This window comes from Sinocyclocheilus grahami, unplaced genomic scaffold (assembly GCF_001515645.1).
Source record: "Sinocyclocheilus grahami isolate Dianchi unplaced genomic scaffold, SAMN03320097.WGS_v1.1 scaffold212.1, whole genome shotgun sequence".
Classification (NCBI taxonomy): Eukaryota; Metazoa; Chordata; class Actinopteri; order Cypriniformes; family Cyprinidae; genus Sinocyclocheilus; species Sinocyclocheilus grahami.
The window spans coordinates 459949-479993 of NW_015505391.1; the positions used below are offsets into that span (position 1 = coordinate 459949).

Consider the following 20045-nt stretch of genomic DNA (forward strand, 5'->3'; position numbering starts at 1 on the left):
TAATTAATGCTGTACAGTTGCTTTGACACAATCTGTATTGTTAAAAGCGCTATATAAATAAAGGTGACTTGACTTGACTTGACAATATTGATGAACCATAAAAAAGAAAAAGAGCAGTTTAAAAAAATAAAAGTATGTAGACAGTGATAAGCTATTCTGAATAAGTGAGTTTTGAGTTTAACTTTGAATTGGGATAACAAATCTAAGTTTTTGAGTGAACTACACTTAAAAATAAAGGTGCTTCAAAAGGTTCTTCACAGCGATGCCATAGAAGAACCATTTTTGGTTCCACAAAGAACCATTCAGTCAAAGGTTCTTTAAAGAACCATCTCTTTCTTACCGTTTTATAATCTGAAGAACCTTTTTTCACCACAAAGAACGTTTTGTGAAACAGAAAGGTTCTTCAGATGTTAAAGGTTCTTTATGGAACCATTTAGACAAAAAGGTTCTTCTATGGCATCGTGAAGCACCTTTATTTTTAAGAGTGTATGCATTTAAGATGGAAAAAACATATGCTAGAAGTGACGTGTAGTAACCCTTACTCAGAATTTGTGCTCTGCATTTAACTCATCCAAGTGCACACACAGCAGTGATCAATTAGGTGCCTTGCTCAAATGCACCTCAGTTTGGGGTATTGAAGGTGGAAGAGAGCGCTGTTCATTCCTACAACCTTCATTTCCTGCCAGTACTGAGAATCAAACCCACAACCTTCAGGTTATATGTCAAACACTCAAACCATAAATGTGACTGCCTAATGGTCAGATTGACCTTTAAATTAAAAGACTGCTATCAAACAGCTCAACCAGGTTCCTAACTTTATATTCTTAGTCATCTTAGACTTGACGGAACATTCTAGGTTATTGCATGTGAAGGTTTTTGGTCCAATAATGACAAGTTAGCAATAGAAAGTTACTAGTTATCCAATTTTTAATATCAACTATGCATTCCATTAGTTTTGCAGTTTGGCCCGGCCTCTGTTTGGTGGTGCATTATCAGCTGTTATTCCCCCCAGTGTCCAGGATATCAGGTAATTATATAGAAATGTAAAAAAAAACATGTACAGAAACAGCTAGTGTAGTACTATGTACACCTGTCACAAAACGTCTGTTTTATATTAATAAGTCAGTTGCTTGGACAGCCCACAGTTGACTAGCAACAAATGAATTATGTTATTTTGCAAAATCACAGTTGTTCCATTGAGGTTGGCGCCATTTACAAACCCACCCTTCTGTTGTGCATGCTGTTTGCTTTAATAAAGCTCAAGTTTAACTGATTTGTATATTAAAAACCTGTCATTCTCTTCCCCATTGTCTGCAGTGAACTGAGACAGATCCCTGATAATCAAGAAGTGTTTGCTCACGCTCGGACAGATCAGAGTATTATCATTGAACTGCTGGAGTACCAAAGCCAAGTGCAAGACGCTGACGCAGCCAGGTAACGTGTGGTCTCTTAACAGAACAACAACTCTTGGCATACATCTCCTGTGTGATTGCTTGTTCATAACAAAGGTACAAAACAAATAATAAAAGCTAGGTAGATTTAATTTGTAAAAAAATAAATTAAAAAAAGCACACACAGAAGTCGTGAAATGACACCATTACAGATTTCAAAAGGTCAGACAGGTTTAGGTTTGAACTCCAACCTGCCTGCAGCAGTTAACATTGGGGCTTATTTCTCAGTGTGTGCTTTTATATATAAATTATAACACATAAGTCCATTGCAAGAATGGCTGCCTTAAATTCGTCTGTGTTCACTGGACACATCAGGAAATAAATTATTAAATTACTTCATAATGGGAATGCACAGGTATGAATAACCTTGTTTTTCTGGTTCGTGTTGTAATAGGTATCACTTTGAGGACGTGGCCGCAAGTAACAAGGCGGTAGAGAACGGCTCCTGGGAGGTCAGAGGGGTGGAGCAGGTCCCTCAGTCAGAGCTAACAATGCAGGAATGCAGCTCTGCCTGGCTACTGTCTGGAGCTCAGCTGGTCTCTAAATTCAATGAGGAGGTGTGTCTTTATTACATTGCATTTGGAGTGGAAATGTTAATGTGCCCCAGACAACACTGAAGCCAGCGAACATAATTATTTAGCCAAAAACAAAGGTTCTAAATCTAGCACTGTGTAAAAACAATTATCCAATAAAAAAAGGAAAAGGCCATACATACACCAGAATATTAATCAAGACGATTAATCAGTTGGACATGGTTAATCTTTAGTATGCCTAAAACAAACAGCATTTAACTTTCTAGTTATTCATTTTTGTTCCTTTCATCAGCTTACATTATATTTGTTTGTAGGCCAAGAACACTGTGAACATTCACCTGTGCTTGTTTCGTCTGCCGCAGTACACCACTGACATCTTAGTGACGTTTAACGATCCTGTTTGTATCAAGTGAGTTGGTTAAATATATAGAAAGTCAAACTGGTCCCACTTTATATTAAGTGGCCCTAATACCTGTGTACTTACATAGTAACTAGATGTGTACATAGTAAGTAACCACAGTGTAAGTACACATTGGTACATAGTATCTACAGCTGTAATATTTCTGTAACTACACATATGTAACAGCCCACTGAATGGTATGTGTAAATACAAATGTGTAACAGGACATAGGTAACAACACTTTTTGGTAATGAAAGTACAAATGTGTAACAGGACTAACAGCACTTTTTGGTAAAGATAGTGTTACACTTTATATTAAGTAAACAATTCCTATGGAAGCGTAAGTAAGTTAGGCTTTACATATAAATTGTGGTTGGTGTCCAGAATGTTACACTTTATATTAAGTGGACCGTTCCTGAGGAGTTACCATGTAAGTACACTGGTATTACAGTGGTGCACCAACTCCACCAACTTGAGATCCAACTCTTCCCACTTTACATATCCCTAAACCTACTCATCTCCACCCCCTGGACCAAATGGTTCCAATTACTCTTATACATATTTTTGTTACAAAATGTAGTTATATATGTCCTGTTACACATTTGTACTTACACAAACCATTCGGAGGGTTGTTACATGTGTGTAGTTACAGAAATATTACAGCTGTAGATACTATGTACCAATGTGTACTTACGCTGTGGTTACATACTACGTACAGATCTAGCTACTATGTAAGTAAACAGGTATTAGGGCCACTTAATATAAAGTTTAATGGACCGTTAAACCAATATTTTTCCCCCCATACACTGGATGATTACCCTGATGATTTAAATGGAATTATTAATAGATGTTGAAATGTAATCAAGATCCTAATATGTATAGAACAAGAGGTTTGATGTTAAATCTTCTCTCTCAGCCCCCTCAGCAGCAGTGCCGTTGAAAATGTGGCTGCTAAACCATGGACACTACAGGACTTCAAAGGTGTTCTGCAGTCATTCTGTCTACTTGACCCTGGAGTGTTCGGGTAGATGCTTCACGTACACATTTAAATGCAGTTGGTTTCCATTAAAAAGCTTTTTTCCCCAGAGACTTTTACAGTTATGCCTTTACAGTGACTGAACAAATTAAAAAACGTTAACAGGTTAAACAGGCTGAAACACAGCTAGAAAGCTAGAGCCTCTATAAAATATTTTTTTCTTTGAAGTGCAAGTACAAGGCTTAGCATTTGTCTGATTCATAAGTGAGGATGTACAAATATAGAATCTTGAGTTATTGGTAAAAAGCAAAAATAAATATTTTTTTTATAATAAGAAAACATTGTCTTCCTGAAACTGACTCACATTTGAAATCCAGTCTTTACTCAACTTGTTACATATTTAGTTCAGTAACATTTCTCTGGAGTTTTATTGTGGTTCTCTTAAAAGTTTGCAGTCATCATTGTCTTTTGTTTGCAGATTCAAACATCTCCATTACTTGACCACAAATCTAATGTTTAACAACTTAACTGACACTCCATGTTGAAACTCAGGTTTTCCCGAGTTACTCTGAAATGTAAGACACTTTCACTCACTTATCTTTAACTTGCCTATCATTCTGAAAGAGTGTAAGCACTATTAAGAAATGTATAATTTTTGGGCCTTTATTTAAAAAATAGCACAATCAGAACCTTTCCCAACAAGGTTGTAAATGATAAACCTACAGGTACAGGGATCAAAATGAAAACAAAATGTATTTTGATGCAAGTAGAATATGCCCATAGTTAAACTACACTTGTAAACCTATAGAAAACTGTCTTCATAAATGCATTAAAAATTACCTTGGGACCAGATGATTAACAGTAAAAAAAATTGTTTAAAAAAAGGTTTAGGCGTATTTCCTTAATGCCACTTGTTGGCTTGATTAATACAATGACATTCAGACATTTCTAAGTGTGAATTAAGTGTCCAAAAAACTTTTAATCTGAGATTATCAGTCGTGTATTTGTACTTAAAAGACAACATATTGCAGTGTTAATGTCATGTATATAGAAAACAAGTCATTCTTTTAAAAATAGTTTATTCTCAAATTATTTATTATCTTATGTTACAAACCCATTATGTACCTATATAATTTAAATCTCTTAGTAAATAATTTAATGTTACATTAGTTTCTCTAAAGCATCAAACAGCTCATTCAGTACAGCACATGTAATGTAAGGCAAATGGTGACCATTATTCGGTCCCCCATAATAGTCTTATTCTCCTAATTGTCTTATTGTCCTAATATTCTTTGCAAATTATGTCATGTTCTCAAAGAATATTTAAGAACATGACATGAAACTGTTAATTGTACAACCAAAAGTGATAAGGGTTATATCGGTTGCTTTGTAAATTTATGTTCCACCCAAGGAACCAAAATTGAAACAAAGTAGACATTCTTACATTAAAGACATTGGCAAACAAGACACAAAAAAAGGTTGAGAAAATGCTATTGTTATTTTTTAACCAGTCAGATGTAGTGCAACTTCATTCCAACTTCTAACTACTCAAAAGTAAGTCTTTGTCCTTCCAAACATGATTAATAATTATAGTTGTCAATGTCAAAGTCAAAGAAAAAAAAAACAAATGGAAAAAAACAGTTGTGTTACAGTCATTCTACACAATCTGTGTGAGAACTAAACATTTACAGTACATAATGTGATTAATAGTAGAGTAAAATACATTTGTTCAACCATGTGATTCTGATGCAGTGGATTACATTTATTCTTTAGGAAAGGGTCAAAAGTAAAAAAAAAATGTAATTAAAAATAAGTGTATTTTTTTTTAAACGATGATTTAAAAATTAATGACATTAAATAATTTTGTGCAAAACTGCTTCCTTATGCTATCAATTAAGTATCTTTCCCAAGATGCAAAACTTCAGAAAAAAATGTGATGAAGTCATCCTGAACTGTAATGTGGTTAATAAGTTGGTACTACTTTGTAGTTATAGCAAATTAATCATTCAGTTAACAATCAATGCCCTTGGAACATGTGAAGCCAATCAGAACCAGGAATGAATGACATAAAATAATTTTGTGCAAAACTGCTTCCTTATGCTATCAATTAAGTATCTTTCCCAAGATGCAAAACTTCAGAAAAAAAATGTGATGAAGTCATCCTGAACTGTAATGTGGTTAATAAGTTGGTACTACTTTGTAGTTATAGCAAATTAATCATTCAGTTAACAATCAATGCCCTTGGAACATGTGAAGCCAATCAGAACCAGGAATTCACTAACTTAATTTGCATAATTAAACAGAAGTGTACATGTGCTCTGCCTCTATAAAACCATATGCATATTCACTGGAGTGTGTTTGTATAACAACATAATGATCAAGTAAATATTCCATCCTGCTACATACAGTACATTGTAATTGAGTTTTATTTATTTATTTTTATTTGAAAAAATTTAAATTCCAGTCCTGGCTACCTAAATCTTCTAGTGGAAGGCTGCCATATGAATGCTTAATAAAATAATGTTTGAATAAAAAATATATATTTAGTATGTAGTAACTATTTTATAAAAGTAATGAGCACTCTGCTGCACGTTGTGTCTAATGACACCTTTTAGCTGTGACTATATTCACAATATAGCAAGCACCTTTCGTACCTTAGTGCTCGATTGCTTCTTTAATTACCAAATCAGGGAAACACTATTGATATTTTGCTGTTGCAGGCAATAGCGAGACGCTAACTGTAGCTATGGTACAAAGTGCGCAATTCATTCCAGAAAAGTAGGGAAAGGATGGTATGAGGTCCGATGCGGAAGTAGGAGGCTCCGAGACCTTTATACAAACCAGACATGCCTTCCTTCTTCAACGTCTTAGAGAAACAGTCCACAAAACCTCGGTACAATATGCCCTGCAGGAGAAAAGTACAGAGAAAGAGATTAATGCCTTTTATTACCAGCTTTATCAATTTCAACAATGATGACAGCTTGATAGGAGATCACCTTGCCCACATGGTCCACAGGCTGGTTGTAGAGTCGAGTGCTGACCACATCAAAAGGAGTCATAGCTAATACAACCACTACACTACTGATCATACCAGCACTCAGAGCTATTAACCAGCTGCCCTCAGAGAACACCTACAAATACAGAAAAAACAACACAGATTACTAACAAAACATGTCACTGTATTAAGACTGTACTTCTACAGTTAAAGGTATAGATTTCCCAAAAATGGCAGTTCTGTCATCATGTACTCAAGCTGCTTTCCTGCCACACTTTCTTTCCACTCTTCTATGAACTGATGATGTTGATAAAACTGTACCTGTTATGTCATTCAGGTGATTTCAGGTGCAGTTTGTTTTTGTAGATTTGTAACACCTATGGAATCTTTTTTTTTTCCCCAATTCTGAGGTCATTCTCAGAAAGCCCAGTAATACTTTTATATACAGTATTTATACAAAAAATTTATAAAGCAAACTATAACAGTTTCTCATGACTTTCGAATAGAATACCAATACCTTCCATTCATTTGTTGGTCTTTGTCACAAAAATGACAAACACCTAAATATTGATCTTTATTTTGTATTTAGATCACCTATTTTTGCCATGTCCTAATGGTTAAACTATAGGTGGGTGTATTCATATTCAATTCCCTTTGCTTTATAAATTACTAGTAACTAAAATATGAAAATCCCTAGTAGTAGTAGTAAGATCAAGCAAGTGTTAAATTAACTGTAGCAATGCAATAGCCCAATGCCCTAAATACAAGGTTTGCTTAAAACATGTTTTTCATGACACAACTGTCTTTCCATTGTTGACATATTTTCTTTTAAAACAGAAAGATGTGGCAGGACATGTCAAAGGGCATGCTAGTAGTTTACTGTAGAACACAGTTATTATCTACAATATTTCTAGTCACGGCAGGTGTTTTGAGGTGGGGGGAGGGGATTTATTGAATAAAAATATGTATATGCCCATGGAAAAAATAGTCTTGGTCCATTTTCCATGAAAAGAAAGATGCGTTTATATGTGTATTACCTTTTACCTTTTAATGTTTGTTTTGTCAACTTTTATTAGTGTACCAACATATTAATAACCTCAAAACTAACACACATGAATGACTAAAAGACAAAAAGTTTGAGTTAATGGGGTCCAAGGCTAAATGGACATCTCTAATAAGATGATGTGTTAAATGATAAAAATATAAAAAAGCAGATTAACTAAAACACTGGCCTCTGTACTGTCCTACACAGACATATTATGACTGAGTTGGATCGCTAAGGCTAATTTACGCAGACAGTGTTTTGAAACTGATCAAACAGTGTTTTGTCATATTTATTAACAGGTGTTGATCTCAACAGTTTATGGGAAAAGCTTAACTAGTGTCTGTAAGAATAGGTGTCAACCCTCTCTTTCTATTCTCAGTGTGAATAACTCCCAGCTGAAGTGAAATATCCTATGCTCACCTGTAGGTCAGTGACCAGCTCTTTAGAGGCAGAGAAAGTAGAGAGCTGAGCAGCTGACCCCACACTGACCCTTGGGACTGCCGCACTTGCACCCCTCCACAAACCCAGAATTCCATGCTGTTTGTGGATGGCCAATAGAGCATGCATCATTCCCTGACACAAAGAAAAAGCAAAGAAATGTATAACAGTCGCAGTGTGATCTTAGATTCAAACTGGTTCCTGATATGCAAACATAACCACACTCTGTACATTAATTGTACATTACCACAAATGTGATGGGGTCTAACATAAAAAAAAATAAAAAAAACTCCACAACCCTAGGATCAGTCAACTTGAAGATCAAAGTTCTCAAGTCACATTCAAAGAAGGAAATAATAAATCTGATTTCATGTTAGATGATTCTGTGAGGTGACCATTAACTTACCCTGTGCTTATACTGGTGTCCAACTGCAATAGAGGAAGTGGATTGAGACTGGAGATGTGTTTTTACCTGAAAGAAATAACAAATAGAAAGTGAGAAAGTTGTTAAACTGCTGGTAAACTAAAGCCACTTGGTGCTTTTTGTCCATTTTGGACCTTGGCAGTATAAATAATCTACTTTCAGTGAATGGAACCCAAAAGCAACTATTTATGAATATACTGAAATATTTATAAATAGTTTTATAACTTTGTTATAATAATCATACAATCATTTATAGTAATATATTTTCTCCTAATTATAGAGTACATTAGTCTGTTTACGGTTGATAAGCGACGAGGGAACTTGGAGCAATAAAATAAAATTCATTATGTAGCCCGGGCCATGGGCGTAGCTTGGGGGGGGTTGTGGGGGGCCTGGCTCCCCCATAGCGATTTAAGAATTTTACTAAATATTTATTTATAACGTTTTTTCTATTAAGTAAAAATGTATATAATGCAGTTAATAATACATGTAAAAGTGAATACGTAAAAGTTAATACATTTTAAATTGTTGTTGTAAGTAAATTAATAAATCAAAACAAACTTAACGTCTCCCTCAATCTCATTTGCGTAAGAATTGTCACGTGAGGAATCTGCATTTTGGTGGATAATAGACAATTTTCACAGAACACAACCTTTAAATAGATTTTAGAATATAAACTGTTATATCGTCTATTCAATAAGACTAAATAAAAAGTGTGCGCCGCATTGTGCATTAACTTGAATCAAGCCAACAGTGGATGAGTAATTCACTCTTCATTGATTTGCTTAATAAAAGCTGAGATCGTTTTGACAGACATGTTTATTGTGCATTAAACGTGTTTATTGCTAAGTTTAGTGTGGCAAAATAGAAGCGCAGCTGTAATTCGTGGGCAATGTATGTGGTTACCATGACAACCTCACGCACTTGCCACTGCTCTATGTGAATATGAATATGCAGATTAACTATAGCCAAACTAAAATGTGTTTAGAAGTACGTCTGACCAAATCCACCGGTTCGGTTTGGGCCCCCCCAGCTCAAACGTCAAGCTACGCCTCATGTAGGTCACAGATCTGCGTATAGCGGCTATTTTAAAGGCGTTCCATCATTGTGCTCTCTTTGTAATCGACAGCTCTACTTTACTCGTTGATCATATTCAGAGTGACCGCACTGGCCGTCACTAAACACGTGCTTAAATCAGTTGTTTACTAGACAGAAACAGAGACTATTCTCGGTGCTCACCAGGTAAATCGGGCTCCCCATTACAGCGCCCACCACACCGGCGATGGCCCCGGACACTATGCTCTTGGTAGCGCTGACCCTTCCGTCCGTGTGAATGTAGCCCAATGACTCGATGATGGCGTAAGACCCCAGCCGGACCCCATTCATAACAAACTGATAAACCAACCCGGGGACCAAACCTTTCTGAAGACCAGCCAGTCCGTCTATTTTGCCTATCGTGTAGAAGGCGTGAAACACATTTCTATAATACACTTGGTAGGTTCCTCGGCTTTTCAGCTCTCCTTGCAATTGCATTCTCGTTTTGACCACCTCCAGAGGGTTTGTGAAAAAGCAGGCGCCACACGCAGCGGCTCCGCCGAGAACGAAATCCATGTTTCAGTCGCGGAATTCCCGGAAACCGCTCTTCGATTTCACTTTAAACAAAAAACTCAAGGCCTACTTTTTTTTTAGCAGCCAGCGAATAAAATAGCTTATTAATAATGCATTTGCTAAGATAACTGACAAATACTTTTACAATGTAATTTTTCTACAGTTACAGTAAGAAGCAGACGTGTATCTTCTGTAATCCTCCTCCCAGTCATGCGATGCTCGGAAATTTTGCTGAGTATGAATGAAGCTCTCCTTGCAATTGCATTCTCGTTTTGACCACCTCCAGAGGGTTTGTGAAAAAGCAGGCGCCACACGCAGCGGCTCCGCCGAGAACGAAATCCATGTTTCAGTCGCGGAATTCCCGGAAACCGCTCTTCGATTTCACTTTAAACAAAAAACTCTAGGCCTACTTTTTTTTTTAGCAGCCAGCGAATAAAATAGCTTATTAATAATGCATTTGCTAAGATAACTGACAAATACTTTTACAATGTAATTTTTCTACAGTTACAGTAAGAAGCAGACGTGTATCTTCTGTAATCCTCCTCCCAGTCATGCGATGCTCGGAAATTTTGCTGAGTATGAATGTCATGCTGCGTTCGCCGGGGCGCGTCCTTCATCCCGGCCCGACCTCTTAACCAATCAAAACAGAGACATCGCCCCAGCCTTTGTTACATGTCCTCTGATTGGACGGTTGTGAATAACGTCAAGTGACACCTTCAGGCAGTTGATGTGCACCCCTACTGTGTTATTACCAGTGTTGGGGAAAGTTACTTTTAAAAGTAATGCATTACAATATTGCGTTACTCCATAAAAAAGTAACTAATTACAGTACTTAGTTACTTTTTATGGAAAGTAATGCGTTACGTTACTTTTTACATCTGGACAGGGCTTACTTGTTTGTTTTTAAAATAAAAAAGTTCTATTTTTGGCAAATATAAAAGCCTTTTCACACCAAAAGTGAAATGAATAAGTCTCAGGCTGAAGGGAAAGTAAATTTACGTCTGTACAGTAGAATGCAGAAGACGACATTTCAACACACTTCAGCAATAAAATAAGACACACAAATGTTTGTCTAGAGCAATTTGTGCTTGTTAGTATGGTTGAACTGGATCATCGAAGGTCAGAAGCAAAGACATTGGTTAATAGAATGGGATTAAATACATAAAGGATATTTGTGTTGTTTAACATTTAATTATTGCAGGTTTGCGTCATATTCTGAGTTGCATTATTTTTATTCATTTTGAGGAATACTGAATCTGCAAGTCCACCTCTGAATGGCTCAAGAAAAACTAAATTAAGGTTTTGGAGTGGCCAAATCAAAGTCCGGACTTAAATCCGATTGAGATGCTTAAACAGTCCATTCATGCTCGAAAACCCTCCAATGTGGCTGAATTAAAACAATTCTGCAAAGAAGAGTGGGCCAAAATTCCTCCACAGCGATGTGAAAGACTCATTGCCAGTTATCGCAAACACTTGATTGCAGTTGTTGCTGCAAAGCGTGGCACAACCAGTTATTAGATTTAGGGGGCAATTACTTTTTCACGTAGGGCCAGGCAGGTTTGGACAGCTTTTTTCCCTTAATAAAATAAATAATCATTTAAAAACTGCATTTTGTATTTACTTGCATTATCTTTGTATAATATTAACATTTGTTTGATGATCTGAATCTTTTAAGTGTGACAAATATGCAAAAAAATTAAAACCCGGGAAGGGGGCCAACACTTTTTCACACCACTGTATATATATATATATATATATATTTCATATAAGGTAAATTTGTCTCAGATGTTTCCCCCAAAGTTCCTTATAAGTCAAACGCAAATGAGACATTACATACACCAAAGTACAGATTCAAAAATGAATATGGATGGCATAACTCAAGATAAACTGACCAGAAAGGATTTGAAGAAAAATAGTTGTTCATACTGATATCTTGGATTTGATAAGGTATCTTTGCAAATCTGAGTATGAGATACTGTTTAGATTTCTTTTGAATCTCTAGAGAACACACATGTAAGATTACACAAAAAAAAAAAAATGCGGGGTTAAATACAACCCAGTGCTGGGTAACACAAGGACAAACCCAGCAATTGGGTTGTTTTGACCCAGTGGTTGGGTTACTACCCAGAAGGTTGGGTTAAACATCTAACCCAACCACTGGGTCAAAACAGCCCAATTGCTGGGTTTGTCCCTATTTTACCCAGCACTGGGTTGTATTTAACCCAGCATTTTTTAGAGTGTACCATTTTGTTCTTTCTCAGTAGAAAAAATCTAATTCACAAAGGAACTTTAGCAAAAATCTTTAATCACTGTGTTTAAGGAACAATTCTCACTTTTAACTAACGATTAACTACGACTTTTGCCTCAATAACCTCCTAATTTGCTGCTTTTTAATAGTTAGTAAGGTAGTTGCTAAGTTTAGGTATGGGGTAGGATTAAGGGTTCTAAAATATGGTCAGGCAGAATAAGGCATTGATGTTTTTCTTTATAAGTACTAAAAAACAGTATGCTAGTAATATGCATGCTAATACTAGTTAATAGTAAGAATTGGTCCCTAAACTAAAGCGTTACCAAAAAGATATTAAAGCATTCTTATTTGTCATTTACTTTCACAAACACTAATTGTTCATAATGATCAGACACAACCTCTTCTTAATGTGAATATGACACTAACCCAGTATGAAGCTTGCTGTGCCTTTCATAAAGGCGTAAGACTGACAAGCGGCGTACTGCTGCAAACCCTGAGGAAAATGAGATATCATCACTATGGAGTTATTGTGATGTAAGCTCAGGGGAGACTGGGGCTAGTTGTCACAATAGCTAGGCTATATCGCAGTAGCCTTGCCTTTAAAACAAAAGCCTAGTAGCATAAATGCCACTGACTACACCGGAATAAAAATGGCATCTATGCTAGTATTAGTCTATTTCATTCTTATTCCGAGGTCACCGTAGCCACCCAGATCCAGTCCATATCCAGACCAGATGGTGGATCAGCATCTAGAGATGACCTCTACAGCCCTGAATGTCAGCGGAGACCATGTCAACTAGATGAGCCCGAGACAGATCCCCTGCAAAGACCTTGTCACCTCGACGGCCATCAGCACACAACCACGGGAACCAGACGAGTCCTCTGCTCAATCTGACTTGCGTTGCAGCCTAGAATTAATCCACACCTTGCTGGTTTCGTCTGGCAAGAGGAGAACTGAGCCTGGTTTCTCCCAAAGATTTTTTTCTCCATTTCTGTCACCAATGGTGTTTTGGTTCCTTGCCACTGTCGCCTTTAGCTTGCTTAGTTGGGGACACAATTTATGTGCAATACTGTCACAGACACTATTTGAAGAGAGCTGAACTGAGCTGGATGATGACATCGCTGAATAAATTATGAACCAAAATTAACTGAAAAACTGACTTTTCTATTGTCCTTTTGCATTATCAGCACATGTCTTTTTCAGTTTAACACTGTAAAGCTGCTTTGATGATCTTTATTGTATAAACCGCTATATAAATAAAGGTGACTTGACTTGGCATAAATGTGTTTCTCTAGCAGAAGATTTGTATAATGGTTTCACACACTTTATTGTTAAGCATCAAGTCCATTTTCCACTAAAACTCCAGAATGCGCTCAAACAAATCAAATATATAATGGAGGTTGACTTTTATAAAGTCAATGGAGGTTGACTTTGAATAAGAGGTTGAACTGTAAAAAATTTTTCATAGACAAAATGTATTCGTCTCAAATAATTTAATTAATTGTCAATAAACTGCTGGTTTACATTTGATAATAACTTTATAATTTTTAATAGGCAAGAACTGTGGAAATAAGAGTTTATTCCTTTAGTTCATTATGTGTCTGTACATAAAGTGGTTTTCATTGGAGTAAACAGAGTGACAACATGCCCCAGACTCCTCTATGAATTACATTTATGGCAGTAAATGATGGTGAAAATGTCACATCGGTCAAGCAGCAGTCACGCATTATGATATACAGTATACGCACCGGGTGCTTTGCTACAACCGCATCATCAACTTTAGTGAGACCGAGATTGACCATCCTGCAATAATTATGGGCTATAACCTCCAAACTGGTATGGAACCTTCAGCTTCGCTTTGTTATGGCTGTGAAACTTCCGCATGTGCAGCGAAGAAAATGTGTAATGAGTAACAAGCGACATACTCTCTATAGTGACCTCTTATGGACTGGATACGTTAATCCACTTTATGAATGAACACAAACACATTAATAATGCAGGGACTAATAAAATAATCACAAAACATTTGTATTTATTTATTTATTATTGAGAAGGAAACATCTGCAATGCATTCATTTTTTTTATTTAAAGTAAACATGCATTTATTTAAACACTGATTTTGGTAGATGTCCACCATTTGCTATGCGAGTTTGGTTTGTGATGGTACTTGGCATTGTCTTCCTCTTTGCTGACTTTGGACATTTCTGAAAGATTAAAAAAACGTGTATGTGTGTGTGTATATATATATATATATATATATATATATTGTTAAACACTACTGAACAACTGGCAAGCATGTAAGACAATAATTAAAATTCTCAATATAACATGTATTAATAAATGTATTATATTTTAATAAATCAGATAGGGCTGTCAGTGGATTTTATTAGGAATGTTTCAAATTATAACTATAAATTGATTAGTTATAGATTATTTAGAGAAATTATAAATTCTATTCCTTATGAAATATGGACTAGTTACACAATTCATACCTATCCCTTTGTGGTCTGTTTTGATGTTGTTTTGTCCATTCAAGATTAGACCAACTAAACGAAACAGGCTGAAGCAGTCTCACATCCTCCACTGGATTAAAAAGGAAATGATAGCTAACATTAAATGAAGTGATGATTCAGTGGTAACATCTTAAGTCTGAGAAAAAGTGTCAAGACAAACTCACAGATTTGTTTGCTTATGCCTGGAAGTTTCTCTCTGTCTATGGGAACTTTTCTGTCTGAGTTCCGCTGCAGTCTGGCTGTAGGGTAAGCATTTAGATATCAGCACATTTTAAAAATAAAAACACATAACTGAGTATTAATGTGCACAAGCGCATAAGCACATGCATAGGCAAGTGTGTGTAAGGGTGGGCAAGGCCCTGTCCAGGGGATGGAAATTAACAGAGGCTTAGGACAAAAATGCCACAGCACAGTTAAACGAAATCCATTACAGCTGTCACAAATAAAATGAAAAGAAAAGTTGATTGCAGCATTAAATTTGCTCATGATCTGCTCATGTTGCATCATCATTCTTTTTACATGTTTTTACAGTGTTGTGCATTATAACCAATCACACACGGTTCTGTTGACTTTGTGAATGCAATGGCCAATCAGAGGCGTTCAGATGAGTCATCGCTGAAACGCTGGAGTTTTGTTCAGTGCATTCTTGTGAATTCTGTCATCATAAACAACAAAGTGCAGATGTACTGTACGTACAATGAAGACAATCATTCATCAAACACTGTATAGACAGCCTCACTGATTATAACTGGAGTTTTATTTTTTGTATTTTTTTTTTAAGTGCTTAAACTCACGCTACACTCAGTCATAATGTTCTTTGATAATGTAAATGTTCTCTGTATAATTTATTCACTGTTTGAATAACTGTGAAAGTGAACGCATCATAATTAGTAACTTAAATGTTTTTATTAATTTATGATCAAGTTAAATACAAATTCAGTCGTATTAAAATATTTTATGACATGACACCCATATCTGGTACTTGTATAAAAAGACAGGTTTATGATGTGCGTAGATAATAGTATATATATATTTAATGTATTTATATATATGTATATGTGTGTGGTTGTACATACACATATGTAGTTGTTTTTTGGTATTTGATCCCAAACTAGGTAGTCTGTACTAAGTAACAATTACAATTTTTACCAAAATATATTTTAAATTATTTTTTTAATTATAGTTTTTAACTTAGTTTTGTGTAAACTTCATATAAAGTAACTGTAAAACAGCTTATAATATTTAATTTTACCTCTTGAGATGAACAACAAGAATTAAGCAAGTTCAAGTCTTTTTGTTTATACTCAGTTAAATTCATTTTTTAAGAATTGTAATTTCTGTTTTGTATATTCTTCATGGAAAGAGCTCTCTATTTCATACATTATACATTTACATTTATTAGGCATATCAATAGATAATTAAATAATTGTAGATAAAATAATTTTTGACAATAATATGATTCATATATATTTACAGTTAACAAGTATTTTTAATTTGAACAAGTTGTGCATTTTCAAAGCAACCATTTGGCAAAGCAGTGGCTTCTTTTAGGGAAAACATTATATCTCACATGATAACTTTCATAGCCCTAATCATAAAGCATTCAATACAAAGAAATATGTTATTATGTTAGCACATTTGTGATGTTAAGGATTTTCCCCTAATTTACCTATGTGAGTGCAGGTATTCATCACGTGCTGTCTTCTTTGTGACAGGACTGCTCTGGCAGCGCCCCCTGGAGGTGATGGCTGTCACAACACAGGTGTATGCTGTGTTAGCAGACAGGCGACAAGCATTGTATGACTTTTCTGTGCCCAGGTACACCACAAACTTATTCAGACTTAGCTCGTATTTGAAAAGTCTGCCCAAAGGAGCGACTGGAGCTCCCCAGTTTATCTGCAATTCATGACGTCCCAGGACAACTACTGCCAGAGCAGAAGGAGCATGATCCTGATCTTCTGCTGTCCTCACCTCAGTTACTGCTCTAGGACTCTCTGTATCCCCTGGACCAAGTGAACTTACACTCAGCTGATAGGAGGTACCAGGAGATAAACAGCTCACTGTAGCCCTGTCAGACAAAATACATAAATAAATAAACAAACAAACAGTACACTGCAGTAGCAAGTTCACTAGATTAAATTATCATTGCAAGACTATATTGATTATGCAAATTACAGCATAATAAACAAAAACAATATTGAAGCAATGCAATGAAGCAATGTAACGTAAAGGTGAAGTATGTCATTTTAGTGTAAAAAACATTAAATGCCTTGGTAAATCATTTTAATTCCATAATATGTTTTTTTAGGAGTAATATATCCTAAATGGGTCAAATGTGGTATTATCAATTGTGAACTGATTTGTAAATTGTGGATGTGGATGCAGACTTGACACACTTCACCTTTAACATGTTATTATGAAAGACTAGTCTGACCCACCCCAGCAGAGTAGTGTTCTTCACCAGTGTGTCATTACAGTAGATCTGATATGATTTGGGTTTGGCTCCTTCCTTTGGCTCTATCCAGCACAGGCGTACCTGTGTAGCTGTACAGCCAATCACACAAAGCTCTCGTGGAGGTTTAAGTCTAGTGTCCAGTTGTTCTGGAGCAATATCCACAGGTTCACTGAAAGGACTAATGTCACCATCAGGTGTAGACAGGCTGAGCTGTAGGGAGAGGTGCTCCTTAGATTGCTTGGGAGAAACAAGTAAGGTCACCTGACACAACCGGCCATGGTACAGCATGACATCCTTGTCAAAGAGACTATAGAAACCCAAAGAAAAAATTGTGAATATTAAAATAGGTGCATGTGAAATTTTTAAGTAATCTAAGCAGACTGCATCCAAATAGAATCAGTAAACCACTAATAGCTCCACAATAATGTTATTCAAGTTCAAAATAGCAGCCTCTTTGCAAGTCTGCATTACATAGTTACAGGATCACATAACAACCCAACCTGAAATATGCCATGCAATTTGTTAAAGGCATACTGAAATCATGTTCTGTCATGACACCTCTCGGAGGGATTGGCATGGTAATGTACATGACAATGTTAATGCATTTGGTCTTGGCAGAATTGATCTGCTATGCTGCTGCTGCTGCTGCGGCAGAGCAAGTACCGAGACTTGCTACTGCCAATACATCCACAACATGCTGCTGTGAGCATGTAAGAAATATTGCTGCTGCAAATATAACATACACAAAATAACCCCCATATAGCATAAATCACCTCGTCGCAGATCTATACAGGTGGAGCTGGGGAAGGTGGAGGGTTTCTGAAGCAAGCTGTAGCTGCTATGGCAAGCACTAGTCATATATTTGAATGTTGAGCAGCGAGCCCATTGGCTACCGATACAGGAGAGAACCAATCAGCTGTGCCATGTGATAGTGATGTAATTAGGTCAGATTGAGTTAGACCTATCGGACTGCGCCATCTAGAGTTTCATGCCAGAACTCTGTATTTCATGGGATCCTTCAGAAGAATCTACAGAGCAGCAGATGCTACACAAGTTGCAGTTCACTTTAACACCAACTGGACCTTACTATTAATTGAAACTCAAATAGAGTGCTGCAGGGATTACATAATTTTGCCCTACCTTGAAGTTAGCATTACTTTAGTTTCCTCGACAAAAAGTTAAGTTAGTTTTTATATTTAAAAAAAAAAGTAATATAAAAAGCTTACAAATCACAAGGGGGTATTACTGTTGTATTTTATGTAATTGAATAAAATGTGAAAATATCTTAAGCCTTATTTTAGGCATTTAATCAACCCATTAAAAAAAAAATTGGGAATTCGGGACAACGGAACCAGAATTACAAAAAGCTAACTCGTTTTTAGATTTTAGGACTCATTGCTGAAGCACTGCATGGTCTTTTTGGACTGGGGGTAGGAGGGTTGAGTTTTGAGTTGCACAGCATGTTTTATAATACAACAAAATAATGATTTCTTATGATAGGACATAAAAGGAAAATTGTAAGTATTAATTACTGTGGAAGTTTAACCTGTATATGACCTCCAAGCAGCTTTCAGGCTCACACTTCTCCCATGATACAGTGCAGTTCGTTGATGAGAGGTTTGTAACCATCACTGGAGGTGGTTTGGATAAACGCTCCAGTCTCCTGAGACACATGTTGACCTCCTCCTGCAGTTCTAGCCCAGTGTACGGCGACATAGAGAGCAACTGACAGCAAAGCAAATTACAGTTTTATCATGAATGTAATATATACACTATGCCAACACAACATGTAAATCAGCACTGTTGTGTTATGAATACAATGATCATGAAACCTTTAGCTGCTCATGCAGAGGACAATGCATCCTGACAGGAACCACTCCACTCGGCCGGGACACCAGCATACGCACTGTCCTGTTAGACAGAGAGTGGGTTGAGCCTTTAAAAGTGAGTGTGAAGTCTTATGCTACTTTTAATATGAATAGTTCCCCTAAAAGTGAACATTCTGTCATCATTTACTCACCCTCATGTCATTCCAAACCTTCATGACATTGTACATGACTAAGAGTCAAAAAGGTGGAAATGACTGATCTAAACTATTACTGTCTATTTAATTATTCATGTGCTTTGAACAGTGTCAGAATGTGTGTGTAGATTGGCCTAAAATATCTGTGGTATGCAGATTCACTTATAATAGAGAAGTATAATTAGTGTTACTGTACATGATATGCTACATATTTATTGTTACTTTTCTGAACAATATCCTTAGACTGTCGTTACATACAACACTACAACTACAGTTAATTAAATAACTTACATAGCAGCAAACCAGATACTGTCTGGGTCTGGGCTCTGCAACAGCTGTAAAAGACCATCCAGCAAAGCAGGGACAGAGGTGCTTTCCATCAGCAGAGCATGGCCATCTTCATCATTTGCTAAGCAGCTTAGAGCAAAGCACACTGTTTGGCCCATCTCCACTCCTGACCCGCTCAACAGCAGAGCCTGCAGTCGGTTAACCTTGTGACAAATAATAAAATAATAAGTGATGCTTAATTGATTGAGATTTTAACATGATCCAATTGCCAATAAATTAAGACCTACAGAGAGAGTTTATAAGCTTTTCTTACCAGCTGATGCTTTTTGGCCTCTCTCAGAATGAGGATCTTGGCTTGTCTGCTACCACACAGCCGGCCAACAGCAAATGCTGCATTCATGGCTGTGTCTGCAATAATAAAATTTAAATTTGATGTTGCTGAATAACTTCATATTTTACCAAGCAACAAGAGATTCAAAACCCAAAAGCAATTAAAGGGTTAGTTCACCCCAAAATGAAAATTCTGTCATTAATTACTCACCCTCATTTTGTTCCAAACCCGTAAGACCTTCATTCATCTTCGGAAAACAAATTAAGATATTTTTGAATTTTTAAATGTGAGAGCTCTCAGACCCTGCATAGACAGC

At 36.3% G+C, this 20045-nt stretch overlaps 2 protein-coding genes across 2 annotated transcripts in view; one reads left to right on the forward strand and one right to left on the reverse strand.

The window, feature by feature from the left end:
* Positions 1-4194, forward strand: part of rangrf (RAN guanine nucleotide release factor) — a 4966-nt gene extending 772 nt beyond the window's left edge. The window contains exons 2-6 of the mRNA XM_016286608.1: positions 962-1027; positions 1318-1434; positions 1846-2008; positions 2299-2393; positions 3301-4194. Coding sequence (XP_016142094.1) covers positions 962-1027; positions 1318-1434; positions 1846-2008; positions 2299-2393; positions 3301-3412 — 553 coding nt within the window. The 3' untranslated portion in view covers positions 3413-4194. The remainder of the gene's footprint in view (positions 1-961; positions 1028-1317; positions 1435-1845; positions 2009-2298; positions 2394-3300) is intronic.
* Positions 4195-5440: 1246 nt separating this feature from the next.
* On the reverse strand, positions 5441-10092 carry slc25a35 (solute carrier family 25 member 35). Its single transcript, XM_016286624.1, has 5 exons — positions 9502-10092; positions 8245-8310; positions 7821-7973; positions 6357-6491; positions 5441-6265 (listed from the first exon to the last, which is right to left on the reverse strand). Exons 1-5 carry the CDS (start codon positions 9871-9873, stop codon positions 6095-6097), a joined length of 897 nt encoding a protein of 298 aa, XP_016142110.1. The 5' UTR covers positions 9874-10092; the 3' UTR covers positions 5441-6094.
* Positions 10093-20045: the final 9953 nt, after the last annotated feature.